Raw genomic sequence first — 17,123 nt, 5'->3', positions numbered from 1 at the left:
TTGAACATAGTATGTCACTTGAAATGTGAGTAATTCAAAGCGCAAGTGCTTAGCATAGAGCACTAATGCCTGCCATGTAATCCCGAAGGAGGAGGCATGTCTGGCAGCACCTGAGCAATAAGCCTCAAGATCTTGCAGTGAAAAGATAACAAGGCTCCAGAGTATTGGAGCTCTCTAGGGCAACTTCCTCTGCCTTGCTGGTAAAGAAACATTTTTAAATCGTCATCATTTGAGGCCAGCTATGTTACCTATAATAACATGTATCTACATGTAGTTGTGTGCCACTGTTATTTAAAGGGGCCTACAGAGATGGCTTGGATGCCATGATAAACTATGCTTTATTGTGATGGGAATGAGCTGCAGTGAGCCTTGGGCATGCATGTGCTCCCTTCTCCTCCTCTGTCCTCCTGTGCCATGGCCGCAAAGAAGATATTAGAAGCTTTTGCTTCCATTTTGATTAACCACAGCTTGTTGTTGTTTCATCTGAATATGACAAAGTATAGCTAATCTTATATATGTTTTTTAAAAACAAGTGAGCTTCATAACCATGGATTATAAGGTTTCTTCAACAAATCATAGTTGAGATTAACCATAGTTTATAATTTGAACATAACGCTAATTGCACTTAATCAGCAACAGTTTCCAATCTCATTGTGGTTGTGCTGCAGGAAGAGGAAAGACGTAATTCCAAAGCTTCCTGAGGCTAGTTCCTGTCATTATAAACCATTCCTTATTGTTAGATCTAAACTGGCCCATAGTTTTGAGGCTTTCACAGATATCTGCCTTTAATTACTGTCACCAGTGAGCAGAGTTAACGTGGATTCATGTCATAGCTGCCCACAAGTGTTCAAGGCTGTTCTGTTTATACATCACATTGTACAAACTTTACAGGGTCAATAATATAAGAAGAGCCCTGCTAGATCAGACCAAAGGCCCATCTAGTCCTCCATCCTGTTTTCACAGTGGCCAACCAGGTGCTTATGGGAAGCCCCAAAACAGGGCCTTTCAACAGCACTCTCCCTACTTGTGATTCCGAGCAACTGATATAAGAGGCATGCTGCTTTGGACAGTGAAAGTAGAACATAGCCATTGTGGCTAGTTGGTGGCTATCACTACATCTTTTGGGAGTGAATTTAGCTATGCACTGTGTGAAGAAATACTTTTGTCTGTTCTGAATCTTCCAACTTCCAGCTTCTTTGGATGCCCCTGAGTTCTAGTATTATGAGAGAGGGAGAATGAAATGCTAGACTTGCTAAAGGTGGTCTGCAAAGGGGAAACACTTCAGTTTGCTTTTCCTCTGACATATGATTTCTTGCGCATTGGAGATGGTGAATCTACCCTTCCTTGAAGTATTGGAAGGCACAGGAAAAAGTGAGTTTGTGAGGGTTTTACACCAGGGCCTAGTACAGATGTCACATTGAACTATAGTTTATTTTAATTTTAAAGCATGGCTAACACATGGGTTGTATCTGGGTTTTTAGTGAACCCTGAGGGCTCCCAAATCTTAATGGTGACATTTAAAAAAATTAGAACTGAGCATTTGTCTTGTATTACTGGTGTAATCTGCAGTAGTGTTTAGGGCCAGTTTTGCTTTGCTGATAATATCCATTAGTTCCCAAAAGATCCAAAAAGTCACATCTGTCCACAAAAGTAGCTCTATTTTAGCTTTAATGCTGAGAGGCTTTCCACAGTGCTTGGCAAACTTTGCCATAGTGCTTCCTGTAGCTTTGCTGCCAAAAATACACTGTTTTTTCTGGGAGCAGCCAAAAGAGCAAGTGGCTAGAGAGCCATTAAAGGATAGCCAGTCAGAGTGGCATCTTTGAAATGATGATAATAATAATACTGATGAGCAATTTAATGTCAAAACATTTGTGAATTTAGGATGGAATATGGGAGGGATTTAATAAGAAAGTAAGGATGTGGGAGCTCAGTTGACTTATCAAGGAATATTTCATAAATTTAATAATGAATCAAGCTGGAAGGTGGGTGGCTGATTTAAATGGGGTGAGTAAAATTAATTCATTTGTAGTTCATTTGATGAATTCCCTGATCAGCTCCTTGGGCCTCTGATCAGCTCCTTGGCTCGAAAGGTCCAAGGAGTTCATAAAGGAGCTCACTGATCAAGGACTAGAAGGTGAGGGAAGCCAACGGCATGCTTGAGTCTGTTTATCTGCCATCCTCGCCTCCATTGAATGTGTTTGTATGCCTGTTGTATCTGTGGTGATGCACATGAACGACGTGTGCATTAACATGTGGACCTTGGAGCGGTGGTCATCCGTTTGTGTAATCCTCAAATAGACAAATGTTAGATGACACCCCCCCCAAGCTGGTGCCCACTGCTCTAAAGTCCCAGTTTTCCTCCTCCCTGCTCCTGTGGTTGCTATGCTGGGAAGCAAACAAACCAGAAGCTGGATTCATGTTATGAAGGCACCTGGTTGGCCACTGTGAGAACAGGATGCTGGACTAGATGGGCCACTGGCCTGATCCAGCAGGCTCTTCTTATGTTCTTATGAATGAACCGGTGCTTGTGGTTTGTTTCCCACAAACCAAACCATGAGCAGCAAGACAAGAAAAAACTTGGTTTCTGCCTACTGTTTGGAGAGAAATAAACCACAGGAGCAGGGGAGGAGTGAAGCAGGGACTTTTGAGCTGTGTGCACCCAGCACATTGCTCTTCCATGTTGAACCATAGTTAAAAATAAACTATGGTTTAACGTGTCATCCAAACCAGGGCTATGATTATGTTTAGCATGTGCCTGCAGAGCAGCTGCAATATGCTGTGTCAGTCATGCAAGCAGATAGTGTGCCTCCAAGCGTAAGGCATAGGGACCAGTTGACCTTGAATGTCAAAGAAATCCTGATCTTTCAGTAGTAATTTCCTCTGACAAAGTGTGATATGTTGCTTGCTAGAGTGCAAAGTAGAAAACATGAAGGAAAGAGGTGCACAAATTTATGGCTGGTATTGGTAGCCAATTATTCTTCTACTAGCCAGTTCCACCATGATAGTGCAAAAACATGCTCTGCATTTTGAAATACATCTGCATTGCCAAACTGTATGAAGTTATGTAGTAATAATTCAAACTTTATCTAGGTTAATGAACACATTAAATATTTTTTAAACTTTTAATTTATTACTCATTTCCTGGCTTTACCACTTTTCCTTCCTAATTTTTAAGGATAATTTTCCTCCTGTAAATATATAATTTTATTAAAGGCTCCAATATGTCATTTTACTTTTTTTTTTAACAAAGTCCCCCCCCCCTTCATGTGGAGAAAGTATGCCTTTGGTCTCTAAGGCTATAATACTCTTGCTCTTGGGAGGGGCGTCCTATAGGCCATAGGTTATATTCACTAATAGGCAAAAAAAACTTGTGGTTTGAGAACGTACCTATAGCCAACAGATATTTTTATCAAACTTTAAAAAGCAGGGAAATTGGGCAGCTATATTGAATACACCTGGGGAGCAGGAGACCTGAACTCCTCTCTGAGATATTGGACTGCCCTACAAATTGGTCAAAATGCAAACACCATTTGGGTTGGTCTTTCACAGTCCAATCCACTTCCTGTGTAGTTTGGAAGAATTTGGTAACGTGCCTCTGCTAGCTTTTCCAGTCACTTTTGCCTTGCTTTGTTTTAGCCTAGAATCCTTGCTAGCTCTGATTTGCAAAGAGAGGTTCCACTGAACCTCCCAAAAGCAGAGTACTTGATGCATCTTTCTCAGTCGATCATTTTTAGGAGGTTAGAGCCTATCTCAGCACCATCCTTATTGGCATATTCACTTCCACCAGAGAGGAGAGGAGGGTGATGTCTTTCCCCTACCTGCATTGCTGTTCTGTGCTGCTGTATGTTGGTAGTTTTTGTGGTTTTATGTTATGATTTTATATATGCATGTTTCACTTCTAAGAGAAGAGAATTTCAGAGAACTGGTATCATGTGCTCAAGACAGCATTTTTTGTTATGGTTAATTTATATACTGCTTTTTGGCCCAGGCGCCATCCACAGATCTTCATTGTCAGATCTACGTGACTGCGGTAAGATGTAGGAGGATCGGGTGCTTCTCACCTGCTCTGATTCAATACTGCATAGGGTTTTGTGCACCAGTAGTAAAACCTTGAATCTAGCTTGGTAGTGAATTGGCAGCCACTGCAAATAAGGGACACTCATCAGGGAGGGGCAGTCTCCACGGTGAGTGCTTTTGTGGATAGTTGCTTCAGGGAATGAGGTATTTCTAATCTCCTTTTGTTAGACCTTTAACGGTATGGATTATTGAGAGCCTGAAACACCTTCTGACAAGCAGTAGCATTGACTGCTACTTGCAGATGAGGATGAACTGGGGTGGGCAACATGTAGTCTTCATGATGTTGTTAGACTCTTAATTCCCATCCGCCTCAAGCAGAATTACTAACGGTTAGGAATTATGGAGTTGTAGTCCAACAATATGTGGAGGGCCACAGGCTGCCCCACCCTTGGGATAAATTTAGGACGCAGAATATTTCTGCAGCAGTCGTGTCTTGTGTCCCATAGAAGAGCAAAAAACAGTGGAAAAAATTAACACTGAGGATATAAAAAGAAGAGAATACCAAACCCGTGTCAGGCTTACTAGCAAAAGCCTTGTAATAGATTACTGGGGGTCCTATAGTTTATCTTCTAGGGTAACAGCTTTGAGTCTAGAGCTGAAGTGCTACTGGTGTCTCACCTTTTGTTCTGCTTATGGGGCTTTATGCTTCTTGATCTACATACTGACCCTTGGGCATATCAAAGTTTAGTGGCTCATATGGGACCTTTTTTGTTCATTTGCAGATGAACACCGGCTTCACAGTGGCAAGCTCTGTCTGATTATTCTGACCTGCATAGCAGAGGTAAGTCCCCTTGCTGATGTCTTCCAACTCATTTGTACATGCATTAGCCTCTAGCCTGTGACCTGGTGCTAAGTCTGCTTTCCTACCTCTCCTTTCTTTGGGAAGCTGAATTATAACTAATGGAGTAAATGTAGTTAACCATTAGCTGAAGTTCATCTTAGTAAACACATCCTTCTCTCTTGTCTTTTACTTTCATTCTGATATAGAAGGTTTAGATCATTAAACATGGGAGATCATGTAGGCTTATCTGTGCTTTCCCAGATGTTAAAAAAATGTAGTGATACTTCTCCAGCAAGCAGGGAAGCACTTGGTACAAGTGAGACAAAGGCAAGGAAGAGTGGAAACTCGATATTGTTGCACATTGATGCTTTCCAATCTCCAAGAAATGCCCCATTTTTCTAATGGAAAAGTATATATTCAAGCACTGACTTTGATAGCGGGGGTTCTGTTTGTTAGTATTCAAGCAAGACCCTTCTATCCGGCAACAGCTCATCTTACTTCTATGCTACCCAGTGTCTTAGATTTTTAAGTGGTATTTCAAGATGACTGTTCTTTCCATTTAATTTTTAAAAAGAAGTCAGCAGTTAGCTGCAGTGATTATTTGAGAGGCATGTAGATAACAGAAGACAGAGTTATTGCTGTGTCTAACTGGGGCATGTTTGACCATGGAATTCAAGGGGAGCCAGTATTTATTGCCATATTTGTGTTACACAAAGCATGATTTGATTTAGAATCCATCTTGAAATGAAAGCTGACTGTGGCTGCTGAGCCATTTTCCAGCGGCTCAAGCTGTAATAACTCCAGTGATGATGAGTCCATCAAAATGCGACCATAAAGCTTTCTTTTTGCATTATTGTAGAGAGGCTTCTTTGAAAATTCTGCAGGGTACATTAATTTTTTCCTGACACTTTGAGCTAAGATGAACATCAGAAACTAGTGACAAAATGCGCACACACGTAGACTTTTGCACTAATCCAGTGGTTTTTGTATTTTGAGCTGGGGTAGTTATCCATGTGAGGAATCCACTTAAAAGGATCTGTCAGGACTGATAACTACCAGTAGTTGCCTATAGAATAGTATTTACCTGACAGTTCTGTAAGTGCTACTTTTAAACACTGGCATACATTTAAAATGGCATGACCATGTTTGCTTTATGATTTTTTTATTCTTCAATAGGACCAGTATGCTAATGCTTTTCTGCATGATGATAACATGAATTTTCGAGTAAACCTCCACAGAATGGTGAGTTTTTCCCATTAAGTGCCCTGGTTTGTCAAGCTGGGATGGACTGTTGAATTACGTGTTTTATGCTATGGCGTCAGCCATGCAGGTGATGCTGGGAAATATTTGAAAGCTTATTTAATATGGAAAAATACTTTTTAATAGCATGTTTAAATAACCAAGGTAACTAAAGAGAATTTTGAAAGGTAATACTAATGCAGTAAAACATAATAAATTAATCCTAAAAAGACCCAGATTAACATAGGGTTGCAGACGTCCCCCCCAAAGAATAACAAAAATCCTTTACCCAACTACTGAACTTGAACAAAGTTAGTGAATAAAATGTTTTAATTAATTCACATGTGGGTTTCTGCAACCTGGCCTAAACCATTGAATGGCAGTTTTAGATTGTACTAATAATTAATTAATTTGAAATTTGTTGTACAATCCGGAATAAGAAAATGATGTTACGTTTAGTGGCACAAATATTCAGTCTTGCAAGCTGTTCCTCGATTAGCTGATTTAGGGATTTGTAATAAGACTTGCCTGCTTGGTGTGATATTCCACACTGTTAGCTGGATTTTTGTTCTTGATGAAACAATCAAGCTTTTCAGAGCTTTAAAGGATATCTTAAAAGCATACTAAGTGTGCAATCACAGAGTTGTTTTATTACCTGCCACTAAACTGTATCAGGGAAACTACAAAGAAGTCTGTCATAAAATGGATTGTATATATATCCAGTCTTACTTGATGAATGAAGTTACAAACTGAAATATGAAATTGCTACTCTCAATCAGTAGGATTTTCCATTTCCCCCCTTACTTCTAATACAAGTCTGTCAATTTTACTGTAGCCAACATAAGGCAGAACAGGGAATCAGTAGTTCAACACTTGTGAATATACAACCTCATCATTGCCCTTGGATAACTTCCTTGGATCCAACATAGTAATTAAGCATGGCCAGAGAGCAGCAAACAAAAAACAATAAAGCCACACAGGCTAATGTTTTCTTTTTTTTAAGGCTAAAACTGTATGGAACAGTGCTTCTACTAAAACTATAAAATAAGTAAGCAACTAGATAATGAGATGAAATAGGGAAAGGAGATCATAACTGTTGTCAGTTACTGGACATCAGTCAGGACATGAGCACAAAGTAGACTCGCTTTGGGAGGAAGGGTGGGATATACATTTAATAAATAATAATAAAGCTCTGCTTTGCTGTTTTCTTGAATGTGATTGCATCATACTGCTCTCATGGAAATCTTAGGATCACTTTTAATTTCTATTTAGTTGATGTATCAGAATGGTAGTCAGAAGGTCTTTTCTGGCCGGAAGGTCTGGTCAGACAGAAGGTCTATCATGGCCTATTAATGGATATGCCCAGCGGTGACTGAAGTTATTGGGCTGTGAAGTTCCCCTCTCTTCCTAGCTAGTAGATAAAACATGACAGTCAGTGACTGAGTGAAACTCTGCCACCTAGCAGTGATGTGTACAAAGTATTGTGTGGAAGAACACCCATTGGAACTACAGCCACCCAAACCACAGGCAATACATACCCTGGTGTTTGCTTACAGCCAAATCAGTAAACTGGCCAGTGAGACGGGGGATGGAACAGGTTAAAACCATCCCTTTTGGAGGCAGTTTTTCCATGCATAAAACAGTTGATATAATGCATCTTGTGTGTCATTGCTCAGCACCATGTTACTATTTTATCTCCATGTGTTTTGATTGAAGCCTATGAGACATAGAAAGAAAGCTGCTGACAAGAACCTTCCCTGTCGGCCTTTGGTTTGTGCAGTGCTGGGTAAGTGTACCTGCCAGATTTGGTCAGCAACTTCACAAAGATGGTGGATGAGGGATTGATGCAGACAGGGGGATATTTTGCCAGCAAAGTATTAATTCTGAAATGCATATGATTTACCAGTATGGCATCCTCTTGCTTCTTCTGTGCCATGCTCTCCACTTTATTCTGGCAAGGAGAAAAGCAAGTCTTTATAAATTAATCGATCTGGAATTGGCTACAAAGTAATGGAACACATTTATTCCAAAGCGTTTCAGAGGCTAATGGAATATCTGTTTTGCCAAATTTTCTTAGTTGGATAATGTACTAAAATTTAACATGTTAATGCTGAATATAAATAAAATTAACTGCTGAAGACTTTAAGAGGCGTGGAAGATCGAATTGAAGGATTCTTTAGTTTCCCCTCTACTCCACAGTGCTTTGAGTATTGCTGGAAAAGAGGCAAATATTGGCAAAAGTGTCTGGGTCACCTTGTCCACTCTGGAATACATTGACTCATGGCTAGAAATAGGAATGGAGTATGATATCATTAAACATTATTGGCTCAGTAGTACATGAACAATTTAAGCTATTATTGAGATCCTGTCGGGTTTTCTGTGCTTTGGGACATGTTCTGTAAAATGTAAGGCACCCTTTTGCATTCATTCTATAGCTTAAAATAATATTGCCCCCTTTCACAGCAACTAGATCCTCCATGGTGCAGAGTGGTAAGTGGTGGTAACTCACCTGAAGCTCTGCTCATGGCCGGAGTTCAGTTCCAACGGAAGGAGGAAGTCGAATCTCTGGTAAAAGGGGTCGAGGTCCACTCAGCCTTCCATCCATCCGTGGTCGGTAAAATGAGTACCCGGCATATGCTGGAGGGTAAAGAAAGGCCAGGGACGGAACTGGCAATCCCACCCCATATATACGGTCTGCCTAGTAAACGTAGCAAGACATCACCCTAAGAGTTGGAAACTACTCGCACTATAAGTGCGGGGACACTTTTACCTTTTTCACAGCAACTTAAAGAAATTTGTTTCCTGCAGGAATTTTCCACTGGTGGCAAAATCTGAAACAAGTGCAATTCTAGCTCTCAAAAGTATTTTGATATTGGTAACAATGGGGAAGGTGGACAATTATTTGGAGGGTTAGGTGTTTGGAACTTAAATGGCATAAAGATAGATGCCTTTTAACGCATGCATTTTCCATAGGAGGTGGGCCATCACCGTGGGAAATAGTTCCACCTATCGTGCGAAGGCAAGAATGTTTTTGAAGTCAAGACTAGGGACGTCATGCCCCTCCCACTCTCCAGTTCATTCTTGCCTTCGTACGAACAAGATTGGAATTTCATGTAGCATTTAGCTAAGTCTCGTATTTGTTTGTCTATTTCTCTTTAAAACCTTTTTTTCCGTTTTTTGTGTCTAGCCTACTGAGGATCCCCTCAGAGACCGCGGCTGCGGCTCTCTTCCCCCTTTCCTCAGGGCTATTTAATTTCTTTTATTTCCTTGACTGGGGGCTCCCTCTGAGACCGCGGCTGCGGCTCTCTTTGTTTTGGCAGTTTCAAGCCCCCTCCCCTCCCCCGGCTCTGTCGTATCCGTAGCCAGGGGGCTCCCTCAGTGACCGCGGCTGCGGTTCTCTTTTTGATCGCTTTTGATCGCTTGTGAGGGAAGGGGAATCCCCCTCCCTCCCCCCCCCTGATCGTTGCCGCGGCTGCGGCTGATCCGATCTCAGCGGGAGCTTGCAGCTGCGGCTCCCGCCGTTACTCCTTTACCGCAGATCGCCCTCGCTACGTGGCTTAAATCCCACTGCGAAGGGCTTTACAGACCGCGACGGCGGCTCTCTCTGCGGCGGCTGCCGTTTTTTTCTCTACCTGCTTCTTCCAGAGTTTTTCCAGAGCCGCTACTGCGGCTTTCGGCGAGTCCGTGCTGGGCAGCCCTTCCCTCAGTTCGCTTCCGACGGCCGCCATTGCTCCTTCTCCCTCAGCCCCCTTTTGATCGTTTTTTCCCGCCCGTTTTTCCGGGCGCCATTTTTTGAAATTCAAAATTCCCGCCTTTTTTGTTACCATTTATTAAGCATCGGATACCTCCCCTGCAGGCTATCTATCTGTATGTTTGTGTATATGTTCTGCTGACAAACTTACACAAGGCTGATTTACACACATTTTTACTGTGGCTGTAATCCTTGTGGCTGAATTATATTATCAAGGCTGGAGCTCCAATCCTAGTGGGCTGGATTGTATTATCAAGGCTGGAGCTTTAATCCTAGTGGCTGGATTACATTATCAAGGCTGGAGCTTTAATCCTAGTGGCTGGATTACATTATCAAGGCTGGAGCTTTAATATCAGTGGCTGACTTGTATTAAATCTGATTTACATTGTATATCCTGCCCCCTCTGGGGCCGCGAACAAGCCAAAAACCCAGCCTACAGCACTAATCTGAGTGTGCCAACTCTAAAACAGCCTATATTATATTAACGTTGATACCTCAGTGCATTCTGCCCCCTCTGTGGCAGTGCATTTCGCCATCTGCCAGTGTATCTTACCCCCTCCGTGGTAGTACGCTGTGCCAGTTCGGGTCTTTACATCCTGCCCCCTCCGTGGCAGTGTACTGCACCCAGGTTTATATAAGATGGCAGAACAGCCAGGCATGTCACCATCAACACACATGGTGCCAGATCAGCCAGACATGCCACAATCAGCCAAGCCACAACATCCTAACACGTCTAAGACCAGACATTCAAAAGCACTGGCTAAGACAAAACATCTTTCCAGCCATAGTAAACCAAAGCGCCCTCGTTATGTCTCTGTGCCAACCAACGCCACAGCACAGACACACATAAGTGACATTTTCCATTCTCCTACTACTGCCTCTGACGAGGAAGAGTTTGTTGGCTTTCCCACTCACTGTTCGCCTAACGAACCTACCTCTGGTTTACCGCCTCAAACTTCTGTTCCATTAGTTCACCAGGCACATACATCTCCCACATCTGGTCTGCAGCTGTCTCCTGATTTCCTCTCCCAACTCCAAGCCATGCTGGCTTTTTTCACGCGAATGCAGTCACTACCACAAGCTCCTGCCATACCCCCACTCAACATGGACCAACGTGCGTTCCATGAAGCTCATCCTTCCTGTTCACCAGATCCCTTTAATGTAGCCAGAGGCAGATGTACGGATGAAGCCTCGTATGCGGAGGAGTCAACTTTCACTGACCATGTTGAAGGAGACGACTGGAGCGACTATTCAGATCATGAGGAGGATACTTCGTATCGCTTGTTCGATACCTCAGATTATCAACCGCTAGCACATAGGGTACTTCATACCCTTGGTCTCCAGACTGCGCCTTCAACTTCGTCCGCCCCAGCTATCAAAGGGGCCAAGGTCCTCAAATCCCCTGCACCTACTGAACACTACATCCCGGTGTCGGACCCAATTGCCAAATTAGCTTCCAAAGAATGGGCTCATCCACTCAAAGCCCAACGCTTCAAAAACCTGGCTGACAGATTGTACGCCCTAGCCCCAGACTTTGCCACCAAGTTAGATGTCCCTGGCATAGATGAACCAATCGCTTGTCTCGTTTCAAGATCTCTTTTGCCCAGGGAAGGGGAATCCCACCAGAGCCTCTATGATGTGGATGGATGACCTTCTAGAGGATGCTAACCCTGATCCTGTCGCCCTCAGAAGAGCACTATCGAAATTACGTAAGACAGCAGCTTTTGTGGCCGATGCCACTTTGGATGCCACTCAATTAGGGGCACGAGCCATGACGACTCAAATAGTTGCTCGTCGCACCCTCTGGCTTCGCCACTGGCAAGCTGATTCGGCGGCCAGACTGAACCTGTCCAAGGCTCCTTACTCCGGATCTCTACTCTTCGGCGAGGAAGCTCTAAAGGCAGTTCTGGTTGATCCAAAAGACGCCCAAAAACCGGTTCTGGCCACAGTCAAGAACATCGACCACAGGCCCTTCAGGCGATTTCCCTCCTTTCGTTCTAACCAGTCCTTTCGAGGAACGCGGCCAGGAGGACTAGGCCGCGACTTCAGACCCTATGACTCCAATGCATTCAGGGGCTCCTGGAACCGACGCTTCCAGGGCAGAGGTCAGTACCAAGGGCGCAGGGGCAACTCATCGTCCTCATATAGGGGAGGCCCTCGCCTACACAAGTAGTATTAACGCCCTTCCCATAGGTGGCAGATTACTTAATTTTGGAGATCGATGGCTGCGCCTTACTACGGTCTCCTGGATCAGGGACCTTTTCACTTACGGCTATACCATAGAGTTCTGGGCAACCCCATCAGACAGATTCCATCCGTCTCCTTGCCCAAGGGCACCAGCCAGGCACAACATCATGCAGACAGCTATACATCACCTCTTGGACATAGCGGCAATAGAGCCAGTTCCCACAACTGAGAGGTCGGAAGGGGTGTACTCCCTCCTATTTGCTGTGCCAAAACGAGATTTATCTTGGAGGGCGGTATTGGACCTCAAGTTTGTCAACCGTTTTGTAACATACCGCAGGTTCAAAATGGAATCTCTCCATTCCATTACCGAGAGTCTGCATGAAGGAGACTTCCTGGCTTCTATCGACCTTAAGGAAGCGTATCTCCATGTGCCCATTTGCATAGCCTACAGAAAGTTTCTTCGGTTTGCCTTTGGCCACCAACATTTTCAATATAGAGCGATGCCATTTGGCCTCTCCTCTGCTCCAAGAGTATTTACCAAGGTGCTACTCATCCTAGTGGCTTACCTTCGGACCCAAGGGGTTCATATCTACCCATATTTGGATGATCTGCTGATACGGTCCAAGTCTGAAGAGCTGGCTCATCATCATTTAATGATCACCCTCAATGTTTTGCAGACCTACGGCTGGCTTGTCAACTTCGACAAAAGCCATCTCCAACCAACCCAACGCCTACTACACCTTGGGGCAATGTTGGACACGCTGCAGGCAATGGTCTTCCTGGCTCCAGATCGCATCACTGCCATCACAAGCATCGCAAGGTCCCTGATGCAACAAACATCCGCAGACGTCATGCTTCTCGCCAGAGCGCTCGGGATGTTTATCTCCACAATCCACATTGTGCCCTGGGCTCGAGCCCACACTCGGCCCCTTCAGTGGACTCTGTTGCCTTTTCAAAAAGACATTGCCAGCTCCAACCATCGCAAAGTTCGTTTGAGCCCCGCTCTGCGCCTCTCCTTCCGCTGGTGGACCAAGGTTCAACACCTCTCCAAGGGCACGTCGTTCAGAGAACCCCGCAGAACCGTCGTGACCACAGACGCCAGCCTCACAGGTTGGGGAGCCCACTGCAACTCCCAGTACGTTCAGGGGGTTTGGCCCAACGCAGAGCAATCTCGAAGCATCAACTGGCTGGAACTAAAGGCTGTCCACTTGGCTCTATGTCATTTTCAGTCTCTGTTCCCTTTGCATCATGTGCTCATTCGAACAGACAACACGTGTGTAAAATCACATTTGAACAGACAGTGGGGCACCAGTCTCGTCCTCTGCAGGACTTAGCCTCCCTCATCTTTGTCTGGGCAGAACAACATCTACAATCCCTGAAAGCAGAGCACCTCAGAGGGATTTGGAATGTGACAGCAGACTGGCTCAGCAGACAACAGGTCTTCCGGGAGAATGGAAACTTCATCCAGCCATGTTCCATCGTCTCCAGTGTCGGTTCGGCGCCCTCTCAGTCGACCTGTTTGCTTCCAGTCACAATTGCCAGCTTCCAAGGTACTTTGCCCAATACCTGGACTCAACAGCAGAAGCAGTGGATGCTCTGACAACACCGTGGCCAGACGGTCTATTGTACGCCTTTCCTCCCATACCATTGTTAGCCAAAACCTTGAGGAAGGCGCGAACCGAAAGGGCACAGCTGGTTCTGATAGCACCATTTTGGCCACGCCGTCCGTGGTTCTCAGATCTTCTGGCAATGTCAATGATGGATCCTTGGACACTTCCAGTAACGCCAGACCTCTTATCCCAGGGTCCAGTACTGCACCAGGACCCTACTTGGCTCAATCTAACAGCGTGGCGTTTGAACGGAGACACTTGAGGTCAGCTGGACTGTCTGACGCTGTGATTGATATTATTTTGGCCTCGAGAAGACCATCTACCACTCGCATTTATCAACATACCTGGGTGGCTTTCTCCAAGTGGTGTCAGTCCCACCACCACGATCCATCCCAGGCCAATGTGCACCAGGTGCTCCAATTTCTCCATAGTGGCTTTATGATGGGACTTCGACCCAACACTCTACGTCGACATGCGTCTACTCTGTCATCCATTCTCTCAGTGTCCTCTCCTGGAGAACATATCTCCTCACATCCGTTCATCAAACGTTTTTGGAGGGGAGTCGCCCTACGCTCTCCGGCTGTTGTCCATCGGTTCCCCTCATGGAGTTTGCCGAAAGTTCTGCAGGCTTTGCAACGCCCTCCGTTTGAACCCATCAGGACTGTGCCCCTACGTATACTGTCCTTCAAGGTCCTGTTTCTGATCGCAATCACATCTGCCAGACGCGTTTCGGAGTTGGGCGCATTGTCTTCTGCTAGACACCTCTGCGTCTTCCATAAGGACTCTGTTGTGCTGAAGACTGACCCTTCCATTCGTCCCAAGGTCGATTCAGTTTTTCATTGCAACCAGGACATTGTTTTGCCTTCCTTTTGCCCGAATCCTACCCATCCTCTCGAGAAGGCTTGGCATTCGTTGGATGTCCGGAGGGCTCTCAAGACCTACCTGTCTAGGACCCAAGAGATTCGACGAACGGAGTCTCTGTTTGTATCCTTTCATCCAAGGTCTATGGGGCATAAAGTATCCAATCCTACCTTATCCCGTTGGTTAAGAGCATGCATTACTTTAGCATATGAGTCCCTGAAGCTGTCAGTTCCAGCTAGTATAACGGCTCATTCTACCAGGTCAGCTGCCACCTCGGCTGCTTTTGCCACTAATGCTCCTGTTGCCGATATTTGTAGGGCTGCAGTCTGGTCTACCCCACACTCGTTCATAAGGCATTATAAAATTGATCGTTATGCCTCTGCTGATGCATCTTTTGGCAGACGAGTGTTGCAACAGGTTCTTAATGTGGATTAACATGTGGGTGGTCCCTCCCTATATGGGTTGCTTTGGTACATCCCACGGTGATGGCCCACCTCCTATGGAAAATGTACCATTGGTCTCACCTGAAAGGTGATTTTCATAGGAGGGGGCCATCACGACCCTCCCAGTTGGAGGATGACTAGACATTTTATCAATGGGTTACATGTTATTGTTACGCTATTATATTTAAATGTAAGAGTGAAGTCAAGACTTTTAGTTCTGTTATGTTATGTAGTTATGTTAGAGTCATGTTGTTATGCATGTGACTATTATGTTATTTTCCTGGCGGGCCTGTTGGCCTTGTTCTTGTATTTTTAGATATCTCTTTTTAGACTCGCTACGAATGAACTGGAGAGTGGGAGGGGCATGACGTCCCTAGTCTTGACTTCAAAAACATTCTTGCCTTCGCACGATAGGTGGAACTATTTCCCACGGTGATGGCCCCCTCCTATGAAAATCACCTTTCAGGTGAGACCAATGGTACATTTCCCACTAGTATCTGTCCAGATTCTTGGAAAAGAGAATAACCACAGACAGAAGTCTAGCAGCTAAATCCATGGGATTGTGTACCTAGTTCCTCCAGTCCCTTCCTTCTTGAGTGCAAATTTTTCCTGCTGCTCTTAATCATAGTATGTTATGTCTCCATTGATGTTAACACTAGCCAGTGCAAATTCATAATCTTGGAGTTGAAAATAGAATTGTTATTGGTTGTAAGTCCAATTGTTCCGTCATGATTTCTGTATCCTTATCTTCTAGATCTGATGGTAGAATTTATCATAACACACATGATGAAAGAGTTTCCCATGGATCTTTATGTGTAAGTAATAGCTGACTAAACCATTTATTAAGCATTTATTAAGTCATAGCTTTTTATTTTTAATTTTTGACTGGAATGATTTTTTCTGAGGTAGGGAGAGATAATTTCAAGGCTTTCCAAAACTCCCTAGGTGTCATGTGTTTGTTCAATGTGCCAAGAAATTGAAAATGAAATGAATTCCTATTTGGAGAGTTCTCCTAAATTACTTAATCAACAGAATGAGACAGAAAATTTTAAGCTTGAAAGTATTGAAAAGCACCAAGCAAATATAAAACAAAGCACCCTGAATACCAGAAAATAAAAAATGAGTGTGTGAAGCATTCTCCAGGAGATATGGTGAAATATAGTGCTAATGGCCTGTAAAAGGCAAAAAGGACATTGAGGCACCATTGCTTTGATTGATTGATTGATTTTTATTTGTGGTCATAGACCAAACTAAACATACACAAATGCACAACAATATGCCTGGCCTTTTATCTACTTTTAATGGAGTCAAACAGGGCTGTATTTTGGTCCCAACCCAGTTTAACTTCTACATCAATTCCCTGGCTGAAAATCTAGGAGACACTAATTTCCACCCTCCCAAGTTGGCCTTTAGACCAGTGTCAATTCTGCTTTATGCAGATGATGCTGTTCTTTTATCTCTAACTTCAGTAGGTTTGAGGCGCCTCTTAAGGGCTTTGGATTCACACTGTAAAAGGGAACTGATGCATATCAATTACACTAAGACCAAGTTATTGATCTTCACTAAGAAAAGAATAAGGCATAAATGGCAGATCAGTCATCATATAATTGAACAGGTTACATCATATAAATATCTTGGAGTAACATTTCAATATTCAGGTTTCTGGAATGCCCAAATTAACAACGCAGTTACGAACGCCCAGAGGAATACAAAGGCACTCCTTTCTTTCTTTTTTACCAGAGGGGGCCAACACTTACCATCAGCTATTCAGGTATTTGTAGTCAAGATCATAGCACAAATGTTATATGGCTCTCAGTTATGCGTTTACAGCAATTTTGCGCCATTCGAAAAGATCCAAACCAAATTTCTGAGAGCTATTCTGGGAGTGCCGAGTTGTATACCTAAAGTAATTCTTCGTTTAAAGAGAGGTCAAACTTCCATAGAGGCCTGAGCATGGCTGCTTAAGTTAAATTATTGGCTGAAGCTGCTGTTTTTCCTGGTGGGATTGGTCCCTTTGACACTTACAGATGCTTTCCAGTCCAAGTGGAAAAAGACGTTAATAGCAAAATTACAGAGGCTGGGCTTTGCCCCTGACTCATTATTGGCCCTAGAATATCCTAAGGCCAAAGCAGCTATTAAGCAACGTATCTGGGCCACTGACCTTCAAGAACATG

General features: G+C 43.9%; 2 protein-coding genes across 7 annotated transcripts in view; both read left to right on the top strand.

Moving 5' to 3' along the window:
* Positions 1-17,123, top strand: part of ARMH3 (armadillo like helical domain containing 3) — a 239,573-nt gene that overhangs the window by 45,283 nt on the left and 177,167 nt on the right. For all 6 annotated transcript variants that reach the window (XR_009764035.1, XM_061636248.1, XM_061636249.1 and 3 more), the window contains 4 exons: positions 4,800-4,858; positions 6,035-6,100; positions 7,814-7,883; positions 15,704-15,764. Coding sequence is in view for 5 of the 6 variants with exons in the window: in XM_061636248.1 (XP_061492232.1) it covers positions 4,800-4,858; positions 6,035-6,100; positions 7,814-7,883; positions 15,704-15,764 (256 nt within the window). In the remaining variant the exon portion in view is untranslated. The remainder of the gene's footprint in view (positions 1-4,799; positions 4,859-6,034; positions 6,101-7,813; positions 7,884-15,703; positions 15,765-17,123) is intronic.
* LOC133388444 (uncharacterized) lies at positions 13,471-15,415 on the top strand. The gene is made up of 2 exons (XM_061634405.1): positions 13,471-14,625; positions 15,364-15,415. The coding sequence occupies exons 1-2, from the start codon at positions 13,487-13,489 to the stop codon at positions 15,383-15,385; spliced, it is 1,161 nt and encodes a 386-aa protein (XP_061490389.1). The 5' UTR covers positions 13,471-13,486; the 3' UTR covers positions 15,386-15,415.

The sequence above is a fragment of the Rhineura floridana genome, chromosome 7 (genome assembly GCF_030035675.1).
Source record: "Rhineura floridana isolate rRhiFlo1 chromosome 7, rRhiFlo1.hap2, whole genome shotgun sequence".
Taxonomy (NCBI): Eukaryota; Metazoa; Chordata; class Lepidosauria; order Squamata; family Rhineuridae; genus Rhineura; species Rhineura floridana.
The sequence above is the reverse complement of the archived record's forward strand: the minus strand, read 5'-3'. Positions and strand labels throughout refer to the sequence as shown.

Excerpts from the sequence above, each read along its gene's own strand:
- LOC133388444 (XM_061634405.1), top strand. The coding sequence starts at position 13,487 with ATGGAAACTTCATCCAGCCATGTTCCATCGTCTCCAGTGTCGGTTCGG. Across the intron at positions 14,626-15,363 it reads ATTCGACGAACGGAGTCTCT|GTGGAACTATTTCCCACGGT; the intron begins GTTTGTATCCTT and ends TTCGCACGATAG.